Source organism: Polyergus mexicanus, unplaced genomic scaffold (assembly GCF_030449975.1).
Source record: "Polyergus mexicanus isolate NDT 795.1 unplaced genomic scaffold, iyPolMexi1.0 SCAF_13, whole genome shotgun sequence".
Lineage (NCBI taxonomy): Eukaryota > Metazoa > Arthropoda > Insecta > Hymenoptera > Formicidae > Polyergus > Polyergus mexicanus.
The window spans coordinates 5,591,009-5,603,060 of record NW_027223333.1 but is presented as its reverse complement, the minus strand read 5'-3'; the positions used below and the strand labels follow the sequence as shown (position 1 = coordinate 5,603,060).

At 39.7% G+C, this 12,052-nt stretch overlaps 1 protein-coding gene across 4 annotated transcripts in view; it reads left to right on the top strand.

Moving 5' to 3' along the window:
- Positions 1 to 339: 339 nt before the first annotated feature.
- Imp (IGF-II mRNA-binding protein) overlaps positions 340 to 12,052 on the top strand; it is a 108,510-nt gene continuing 96,797 nt past the window's right edge. For all 4 annotated transcript variants that reach the window (XM_070306156.1, XM_070306154.1, XM_070306155.1 and 1 more), the window contains exon 1: positions 340 to 1,162. In XM_070306156.1, coding sequence (XP_070162257.1) covers positions 988 to 1,162 — 175 coding nt within the window. In that variant the 5' untranslated portion in view covers positions 340 to 987. The remainder of the gene's footprint in view (positions 1,163 to 12,052) is intronic.

Genomic DNA, 12,052 nt, shown 5'->3' with positions numbered 1-12,052 from the left:
GAGTCCTGGACACGCCGCAAGTCGACACGAGGGAAAGAGAGAGACGACGATCTTGGCGAACGCGCGCGTCCCTTAAAACTCGGAGCAATCGGGACGAGCCATTTCTGCGAGGACACGCCGGCCGGTCTCCATCGTCGTCGTCGGTTTCTGCGATCGAGCTGCTGACGGACAGCCACCGGAAGCGCGTCAGATTCGCGCAACAGCGCCGCGAGGCAGACGAAGAGAGAAGAAGAGAAAGAGAGAGAGAGAGAGAGACAGCGAGAGCGAGACCGCACATACAGTCGTCGCCTATCCGCGGATCGAGCGGCTCGCAGTCGGCCAGTCGAGGCGTGAGGAAGCTAGCAGCGAAAAACAAAAGAAGGCGCGAACCAAGAGCCCAAGTCGAGGATCGATCTCGTCGTCCAGAAGTCATCTAAGAAGGACCTCGTGTGCTTTCTCGCCCCCGTGCTTTCGCCCCCATTTTTTTCCGCGTGTGTGCATTTCGCGCGATCCGCACGCGATTCGCGTTCGATCGTCTCGTCCTTGTGTTCATCTGGGAATCCCATCGCCAGGATCCATCGCCATCGTATCGTCGTTCTTCAGCGCGGATACGTCTCATCGTGCGAGGAAAAGGAAAAGGAAAAAAAAAAAAAGAAAAAAAAGACAACAACAACAACGGACGCCTTCGCGATATAACCCGAAAACCGACTCTTCGTCTCCAGCTATCGCGCGCACTTTTTTCCGTCATTCAAGTTCTCCGCTCTCGCGATCCTCGTGATCCACGTCTCTCCGCGTGTTCGCGCGCTCTCTCTCTCTCTTTCCCGCACCGGGTCCACGTAGACGGTGGCCCCGCGTCTACGACGAGGTCAGTACTTCGGAGTCGGTCGTCCGCCGCGCGCACGCGCAACCGTCTAATCCAAGTCGTCACCGGTATACACGTGACCGAGGCCGCCGCGTACTCGGTGGAAGCCCGGCATCATAGCGTCGAGAAGCGAGCAGCCAGCCACCATGTCCAAGCTCTACGTGGGCAATCTGCCGTCAGATTGCAACGAGAGCTCTCTCAGGCAGCTCTTCCAGGAGCACAGCCTGGCGTGCACCACGATCCTGGTGAAGCGCGGCGGTTACGCCTTCGTCGACTGTGCCGATCAGTCCACGGCCGATCGGGCGATCGACAAGCTGAACGGTGAGTCGTTACGCTACACGGGATGAATCATTGCTTAGAGCTAAGCTTTGATGCTTTTATAATGCTTTTCACGTTGCTTTTCATCCTGACGACGACGACGACGATGATCAAGGGAAGGGAGACAAGAAGATCCAAGAGGAACGAGCGCCTACTTCGCTGATCATTTGTATACTAATAAAATGCTTTTAACGCTTTGCCACCTACGCTGCTACTGCATTCTCCCAAGCTTACGCCAGTTGTTGTTGAGAGCTTACAAACCTTTCCCATAAATATTAGCCGATATAAGCCAATATGCGAAAATCGTAGACTAATGGAGATGAAGATTCTAATCGCTTTTTAGATTCTATACGCATCCTTAAAATATATTTTTTTATTATTTTCTCACTCTTGTCCAATTGTCATCCGAGATGTCTCGCTGCTTATAGAAAATCTCTTTATATTTAGCGCTGCTTGTCTGACATTTATTCTCCTTTGCATTCGCGTTAAATATATGAGAGACAAAAATAAGAATAATTTCATCGATACGCGCTGAAAACGAATCTTGATCTCCGCGCTTTGTTTTTATAGCGCTTCTTGCTAGATTGTAAGAACGTCGAATGGATATAAAAATCTGCGTACAGCATGCTTCTAAATCGTTACAACGAGTATTTTGTCGAGCATCGTTTTTGAAGAGAAACGGCCCAAATTTCCCGGCACATCTCTCGAAAGATTTCTCCTTAAAATATATACGTCACGTTGCCGTGTCACATCGATAGTTGACCGCCGATTGTTTTTTTTTTCTCTTCTTCTCTCGATGGACGCGAGCTTCGACGCGAAAATTGGATGACGTCCGCGAGAAGCTCTTCTCTTCCGATGTGTATGACACAAAATAACGACTTGATCTGACAAAAGAGACTGTCAATATTATCTCGTGCGTTTTGAATGGACGAATCATCGAGTTTTCTAGTTGCTTCGATAAAAATATTACTATTAGATAAAACTATTCAAATAATTGCCGAATTCTAGTTACTCAGATAATAGTATTAATGATACATCAAATCATCCAAATGCAATATAAATTAGTCTCTCTCTCTCTCTCTCTCTCTCTCTCTCATCAAATTGATTTTTATTGGTAATAAAAACTTCATTCTCTCAAATATAATCTTCATATACATGACATTTACATACTATGTTTTCATTTCTATAACAACTAAGAAGTTTATAATAATGTGCATGTTTCACACACACACATATGCAAACATAATTGGTGGAAAAAAAAATAGCAATTGAAATGTTTCATGCGTTTGATCAAATTAGTAATATAATAAATGAATAAATACGTGACAGGAATATTCTTATTTGATATCGCGTTTAATGAGAATATCGACCAAAAACCGCGCGGACACACGCGGTTATATCTATCGTATTTTTTAGGCTCAAGGATTCGGTTCAATTTGCGAATGAGATTACGGAATTTGCGAGAATCTCCGATTCCCATCGACAAAAGGAGCGGTCTTTTGCTCGACGTTTGCACAAATTCCTTCTAATCTTACCGTATGCTTCGCGGGAAGGTCTAGTGCGTCGACAAAAAAAAATGTGATAATATCTTATCTCGTTTTGAAGCCTACTAGGCAAAATTGAATTGTTAGAATTATCAGTGATATCAGTCATTGTCTCAAAAGTCGGTAGAATCGAACGTCGCCGCAAACCTTTCGAAATAAAACATGATTAATTGAGAACGTGGATTCCGGGGTGAATCAAGGATGGCAAAGTAACTCGAAATAATCACCTTATAAGATTACAAATTTTTTTAGCAAATTCAGATTCTTTATTTATTTATCTTTCGGCTTTAACTTGGCCTCTAGAAAAGTATTTTGTTATTTTTTTCCCAAGTTGCGGAACGAGAGATGCGAGTTCCTTCTGCTCAACTCGCACGGAAAAATTATCCACGTGACGGGACGGAGGCGCGTATCGATAAAATGGCGCCAATTTTGATGCGACAAGGTCGCGTCTGTGTGCGATAAGTCACTGATAATGGCGCGCGTTGTCTCGATCACTCCGATTACGAGACTCTGGCGTCTTCCCGCCAAAAACCAAGCACGCATTCGAGAATTAGCGAAAGCGATAAAAAGCAATTCTTTCCGGAAAGAGCATAAATACTCGAACGGGCAACATTTCTCTCTCTCTTTCTCCTCAACGATATATTGAAAAACTACTTGTATACCTAAAAGAGATTTCGTTATTTTGTATACAGAAATTTTCTATTAATTTAAATGTATGCAACGGGTCTCTCGCTTTGGAACGTCTTGCTTTTTATTACCGTGAATTTTCAGAAGGAATCTGTAGAACGGACGTTATTGCAAAAGCAGAAACGAATCGAGAATTCTGTTGGATTAAATCGCGTTTTTGGAACGAAACTTTTATATACTTTGACTTTTCTCTATCGAAATGCTTCTCTACACATGTGACGCGCGCAAAAATCATCAGCCCAATGGAAGTTAACTATACGCGACGAGACATTAGGAGGCTGAACGCATCCGTTAATCGCTAGATTGTTGGCGACAATATTAGTCAAAGCTACTACTCTCGCATTCGTTTGAAATATTAAACGACACATATCGTATAATTTGACGTAAAATGCTGGCATCGAAAATCGTTGAAAAAAAAATCTAAGCGTTTCCATTAAAAATTCTTACACTCTTTTCTGTTCATTTGTCGAGAAATCCATTCATAAAATAGTGAACTGATAATAATAAGCGGCGCTTTACAGATAACTAATTTAGAGACACTTGAATGGAATTTCTAACGAAAAATGTGTATATAGGAGAAAGAAGATATTTTTCCTTCAAAGAATCTCTATACAATCTCGAAAAGGAAAAATTATATATTAAATATATATCGTATATACAACTCTTATATATATTTCGCATCGAGATTTCTCTCCCGACTCATCTTCATATAATCCTGATTTAACATTCCCGACTTATATCCCGTGAGAATTTTCAACCGGCGGTATGAGAGAGGAGTCACGCCCGGCGACGAGTGGTAATCGGTCGACGAGTTCTCCCGAAGAGAAGAAATGTGGTCAAGGTCGTGAATGGCGACGCGAGCGCGCGCTTGACGTATGAAGCTCCCGCCATCGCCCCCGCTCGTTCTACCCCCCGCTCCTACCCCCTCGCTCCCTTCCTACTCCGCCGCCTCCTCCGTCGCCGCCATCGCCGTCTTCTCCGAGGTTGAAATTTACATCGCGAATAGCCGGCGCGACCTCATCTCCTCCGCTTCGCCACCGCGCCGAAAAATCGACTAGTCGCGACTCGTCACGTTCCGCGGCGGCCATGCCTCTCTCTCTCTGATATTCAGATCGTAAATTCCATCGAACGGACTCTCTTCGCGAACGCTCCCATCTCGTTACGGCGTATTAACGCACGCGCGTGCATATTCGTGGCTGCGTCCCCCATCCTTGAACTTCTCGGACGAGGAAACGCGCGAAGCTCGATTCTCACCGATTTCCAACGCGATTCAAAGACGCGTTCTAGAAACATATCTTCCGAAACCGGCACATTGCGTTCGATCCGATGTATATTGTCGAAAAAAAACCAACATTATAATTCTTCGAAATCAATTAAAATTACGATTATCAATTATTCCTACACAATTTTTCTCACGGGCATTTTTTTACACAAAGAAGAAGGAAAAAAAAAAATCTAAAAAATTTTCGAGACGATTATTTGATTCAATAAAACGTTTTTGCGACATCGTGGGATTTTTCTTGATAATATTTTTTTGTATTTTTCATAATTCCGTGGGCAATATCGGGGACGAAATCAAGTGCGTCGAATTTTATACTGTATTTCGAGGAAAGAAACAAAATGTAGAGATGCTAGAAATTTTTCGGAGAAAAGACTCTTCTCTTAAAATATATATATAAGATTATATTCTATTGGCCGATATATCGAGCGCGCGAAAGGGCTCTGCTTAGAAGCGAGGTACAGGAAGGAGAGCCGGGACCCCGAGGGCCCTCTTTGGAGCGATTCACGGAGCGAACGCTTCCTCTCTCCCTCCACGTTTCGTTAGCAATACACGGTCGTTGCTTCTGCAACGTAAGGGCCGATCCTCGGATACAATGCCGCGCGAGGAACGTTACCGAGGCGAGCCGAGGCTAGAACTAGTTTGGTGGGTTGTTGAGTTAGGTTTTAGAAAAGAACTCTACCAAAGAGCCGCGGTCTAATCGGGCTTTAGGCGAGCTCGCACGTCGCTCTGTCTTCAGCGAGCGAGTAAGCCGTATGTTTGAATCGTTTTAGAGCGGTTGCCAGTACCGGAGCAAAGTATCTAGCTACCTGGGATTCGTATTTTCTTAGTGTCCGATAGCGTCATTCATCTCACCGATATTTTTAATATTTTATTCTAAAAAGATGCCGCGTAAATACTACCCTTCTTCAGATTCTTATGTTTAATCAAATTATACACATGTGCAATAATTATAAAGAATAATAATGATTAAGTTTGATGTTGTTAGAACATCTTTTATCTTTAAAAGAAATTTATTGTATTACGATTATCAAGATATTCATAATTAAATATAAATTCTATTGCGAAAAAATTGCAAATTAGGCTTTTGAGGGTGAAATATTTTTCAATATCTTTATCCGAACTTGATGAATTTTCCAGATTATTCAATACAAATCCAGATGTTGAAAACGACGAAATCAATCGAACGGAAATTTAAAAAAAAAAATCTGATTTTTTTTATTGATTTCGTTATATCGGAATTTATTAATTTTCTATATCAAATTCGTATTTAGCTACCTAAAAAAACTTTTACGTTTGAATAAACATATTGAAAAAAAAAATTTGAAAGATCTTCTATGAAGTCTAATTTATAATTTTCCGCGATCATCCCACATAAATTCCGCATTTAATCATGAATATTTTAACTACAATTATGATACGACAAGTTTCTTTTCAAGATCAAAAGGCTTAACATAACATATTTAATTTTCAAACAAACCTTTCAATGTGTTACATATAATAATTATATATATATATATGTATAAATATAGAATAATTATATACATATATAATATATATATAGTATATTTAAATATTTGCGATACATTTTTATAGCATTTATATACGAATTATTGTTTTTTATATATATCTTGTTATCGTTTATAATCACTGGAGAATATTTAATGATTCGAATAAGATCATCTCATTGTCAGTTGTCTTTTGGGAATCTCCTTCCCCGAAATGTAGGAAAAAGTTTTCGAGAATTTTCTCAAAGAGAAAGGTGAAAAGATTTTTCCCAAATTCTACGGCCGGCCGCAGGCCACGCCGTAAAGCTATGTCGTGGCCTGCATGTGCGTGCACAGCATGCGTCTTCCTCTTTCACATCCGGCGTTCGTGCACGCCATTCTGCTCAGCACGATCCCGTAGGCATGAAGCCGAGCCGAAAGTCGGAGCCGGAGAACGCTGCTAACAGGAAGCTGCCACATTCTTCCATTCTCGCCGCCTCCTCTAACACTTTCTTCTTTCCTCGTAACACGCCTGGCTTGTACCGAATCGATCGACCGTTATCTTCTAAAGTCTTCATTGTAAGATTTTCTCACTCTTATCGGAGAGGCACGAGAATCAAAAATATCTGAGATAATTCGGAATTTCAAACGTTTTTCTACCAACGTAAAACCTTGATCCTTGTACGCAATAAAAGAGGCCCTTTTCTTTCAGATCTTACAGTATTTTTTTTTTTAAGATATTTCTGACAGAGAGGCAAAATTCCCTTTTTTTTTTTAGGTAATAAATTTTTGAAGAAGCCTAAAAAGCTCTTATTTCCCCCCCGACGCAATATTCTATGTAAAATATATAATACTTCATTTAACTCTGCCATTATTTAAATTTTTGCAGATCTTTTCGATAGCTACGTATCGAATGTTTATTTAAAATATAAACAAAGAGCATATTTATTAATTGGAAAAAGAATTTGTTTTACTTTGAATGATTTAAAAATTTATATATCTTTAAAAGCAAGAATATGTTGTATATTATATTGTAGATATATACCTAATTGTACATATATAATATATATGTATAAAATTATAATATAAAATATACATGTATAGCCATATATTCTCTCCGATACTACATTGTTGCCGAGTGCGAGGATCTGCATCCACCAATGTAGAGCTAGAACGAGCAGATGCTCCTAGGAATACATTATTCGCATTTGAAACTGTCTGTGTACTCGATATACTCCATTTTCAAACGTCTTAAAGAGACGTCCCATTTGCCCGAGATGTTTCACACGTTTCCTTTTTCATCTCTTAAAATATGCCATCTCGATAAAAGGCCATCTCGATCATATTTCGAACGTGTAGATTATAATTTTTCGACACGCCATATACACTCTTTCTATGAATGTTAGAAAGTTAAAATATTGATAATAAGCGGAGCAGTTCGTAAATAAATATATTTACGATAACAGAAATATTACGTAAGCGACAAAAAAAAAAGAAAAAAGAAAACTGTATACAAGCCATTCAGTCCGAAAGTTATTTGCACATTTTCTCGAAGACGACGATTAAGACGGATCCACAATCGTGCCAATCTGTTTGCGTATTCGTGTCCCGCGCTTAATTTTCGACGTCGCGCAAAAAATAGCACGATTCCCGATAATTACGTATCGTAATTCGACTCACCACGCTTCGAAAGTAAGCCTCAAGCAAAGAAGCGAGATTGTGGGCATCGGAAGAAAAAAAAAAGGTGCAGCGACTCGGTATTATTTTTCTCTCGCACCTTTCTCTTCCCTCCCCCCTCCCCCCTCAGGACGTACCAACCTAACGTAAGTTTATGCGGACCGAATAAACATGTCCGCGCGCGCGCAATTCCTTCCTTTTTTTTTTTTTTTTTTTTTTTGGTAATCGCTGCCCGGCCCCGTCTTGATTTGTCGCGTGCCCGCCGCTCGGACGGGGAACCACCTGCCCCCGAAAAAAGTTACCTGTTAACAGTACACCGGTAACCGACACTGATGGGGCCTTACGATTCGCATCTCCTCCTCGCGCAGGCCCCAGGCAGACCAAGGCGTTCGGGCCTGCCAATTCTCGATCGCTCTTTCCACGACGGACTGACATGAGCGATCGAAAGAAAGATGAAAACAGGAGAGAGAGAGAGAGAGAGAGAGAGAGAGAGAGAGCGTCAATTATTATAATGGTTTTCCAGCGGATAACAAACGCGATCATTATTATCAACCGTTATAATCCACTGCACCTGATTGATGCGTATCATTTATATTACAATATATACCCAAAGAAATATGAAAATTCCTCTTTAAGATCAGCGCTTTTTGATCCTATCTAAAGGCCACGTCAATCTAAATGCGTTTTTGCGTGATTTTTTTTTTTTTTTTTTTTTTTTAATCAGGAAACTCAATCTTCTTCTTTTATTTTGTCGAACGAACGAAACTCAAGTAAGGTGAGCTTTTTGTAAGGATTGTCTCAGCTCTTTTAATTCTAGACGCTTCTCAGATTCGTAAAATCTTACCTTGCGCCGCGTTTCTCGAAGACGACTTTGCCGTATCATTATTCTCACAGCTATGCACGTTTTTGTCTAAGGCTCGCATAAACAGAGAATTCTCCTGCGATATCAATTATAGTATTAACTTAATAGCGCTAACTATTGTATATACGTGAATTGAGCTGTCTCATACTTGTTGCTCCTCGCTCGCGATCACATCTCGAGACATATTTGTGTAAACTCTCCGAAGTCACGTTCTCGTCACGCCTTTATATCGTGCTCCGATATAATGCTCCGGAAACGCGTAATATATTGATACGAGACACATTTCGAGATGGTTGAACGATATTAACCTTCTATGGCGAAGAAATTGCGGAAAAGAGAATAATATTTTTTATTTAATTAATTATTTAATAGAGAGTTATACTTGCGTTCGATTGACGGGATTTCGGAATTGGAGAAACGGAGAGCAGAATCAACGCGAGTAAAGCTTGAAAGAAACACCGGTGCGTTTGTAAAGAGGAAGGAAGTTGCTATCTTTAGCGCCACGAAGAGAGACTGCAGTAGCATGTGTGTATATATGTGTGTGTGTGTCTCTCTCTCTCTCTTTGTCTCTTCATTCGCGTCTTCCTTCCCATTATCTTCTACCATCGCATAAAATGATCCCAATTCACGATAACCGCACGGAAGCCGATAAAGGATTATTATCGATGATGTTTATGCAGCACTTTAAGTTTATCTTCTGTTAAAGAAAGGTTTGATAGAAGAAAATTGCAACAAATGTTTTTTTTTTTTTTTTTTTTTCCCCTCTCCAGAAACTCGCGCTCCCCAGATGTTCGATCACCCGCTCGTTAACAGTCGTTCTCTATTCGTCGTTCTCAGTCTCTCCCTGCTCTTATCGCATTTATTTTACGAACTTATATTCACGATTGTTTTTATGAGAATTCAGTTTTAACTTGTCAGAGTATCGCTTATTATTGTATTAATTCGAGCGACACGTTACGTTTACATAATCTCCGATCTCAATATGATTTAATCGTACAACGGAATAAACATCTTCACATATCTCTCTCTCTCTCTCTTCCCCTTTTTATCATCTTAATTTGTCGTTTAAATAAATATATTTATCTCTTAATACACGAATCCAATTCTATTTTTTTTTTTTTTTCGTTATTTTTAGGAGTAGTTTTTTTATATATTTTTATGTATCTTATTATATATTTTCTACTTTACATATCTCTTATCATATTTTCTGTGTTCCTCGAAAATATTTTTCTTAAAATACACATCTCTCTCTCTTTCTTTTTTCTTGGAAAGAGGACATATCTTTGTCTATCGTGACCTCCACCCGGCTCCGCTCGGAGAGACACGTGTTTGTTTTAGATACCCGGCCATTGACTTCCCGACAAACAGCGCGCCGGAATTTTCGGCATAACGAAAGCGCCTCGCGTCCCGATCCAAGTCGTTCCCTCTTGCTCTGTGTTTCTATTCGTCATCCATACGGCCCACATTTGTGGCATCCGATTCTGTGAGTTTCAGTAAAAGGATGATAGCCTTTTCAATAAAGCGAACCGAACCATCGAATCTCGCCCTTCAAATCAGCTATTTCGTCGTCGCGCGTTGAGTTTCATATTAGTATACGTGATATCAGTCGTTTGATATCAGTAAAAACAGTATATTCGTCAATCAAAGATAATTTTTTTTTATTTTTTTTTTTTTTTTTTAGGAAAAAGACAGGTTATTTTATCTTTCATACAATGCCACGCAAGAGTTTCTAAAGATAAAACAATAATTTTTTTTAATTATATTACAACGAAAAATATTAAATAAGATTAATATTTCAAAACTTATTATAAACTTATTTTCAGTACATAAACATAAATAGTATGGAAAATAATATCATCGCGAATAATGAATGTAGGAAAATTTCAGAGAGGCGCGCCTTAATCGAGTATTGTCGACGAATTTCGACGAGGATTTTGCGAAATTATTGAGAAATCGAGATAGCATTCCGGCCCGTTTCGGGTGTCCCGTTAACTCTTAATCATCGCTCATCGACGACAAGATCGGTCAATTAGCATCCCGAGTAGTCTCAATGAAATTCAGAATGAATAACAAATTTGTAAAACTGAGAACGAGAATGTCCAGCCAGCGTGATCTTTTCTTACTCTCATCAAACAATGATGATAAATTTTCTACAAAATTTGGGATTTCGTTTTTTTTTTTTTAATTTAAATTTTGAAAGCGCGGATTGTGTAAAAAAATGTCGATAGAAATTTCCGTCGGACCTTGTTCGAAATGTTAAGAGAGACGAAGCGATCTTTGTGCGAGGAAGCGTACAAAGGGATCTCGTTGCTTGATCGATCCCATTTGTGCAGATATCAGTTTGACAGAAATTTCATTTAGGACTTAATGGCCGCAATATTGAAAGGCATTGAAAGATCGCGATAAATGATAAGAGTTACGAGCGGGTTAATGGGACGAAGGAAAGAAAGAGAGAGAGAGAGAGAGAGGCGAAGAACCGGCTCACGTGCGCGTAATTGTCAGGTACACGCGGAGAGGAAACCCGAATCTTTCGACAGGTGTCAATGAACCGGTCAACGACGTATTCATCGCTGAGGATAAGCGACGACGAGGCTGCGATCGAGCCTCGAAGTGGAGGGAGAGAACGAAAAAGAGATGAAAAAAGAAAAATACGAGCGAGCCTTGGCTCTTGCTCGCGCCTTCGCACCTGCCTCTCGATTGTGCGAGCCAAACTTACGGTGATTTTGAACTCGCGAGCAGGCGAACGCGTGTCACCGAATACGGATCCGAAAGAGCCGATTTTCTCCGCGCGAGAGAAAGAGAAAGAGACACGATTAAGATTCGTCCAAGGCCGCAATAGATAGGAAATACAAAATAAAATGAAGACTTATTTTTCAGGGAGAAAAAAATAATATAAAAAATTATAAAAGAATTATATATATATATAAATTAAGAATATAACAGAAGTAAATTATTAATTAGATAAAAGATTGAATTTTTTAATCCTTCTCTTTATGAAATGTAATATTGCAAAGAACACACACATATTTAATTATTAATCTCTATAAAATTATATAAGAGAATTTATATAGATTATTTAAAAATATATATAATATTTAATATATAAGCCATATATACATACAAAAGGATATAATATGAAGAGCGAAGAAATTCTACCTTTAATAGATTTACAAGAAAAGAAATATCGACGTTTATTCTATAATGTATAAAATGTGGTTCATTCGTATCGCAAACGGGAAAGGGACACTTGTGTGTGTAATCGAAGCTGCGCTGCTTTTTCACGGGTATTTTGTGATTTCACGGAAAGAGGGAGACGAGAAGAGTAAGAATTATCACCCGACATGTATTCGGGAAAAT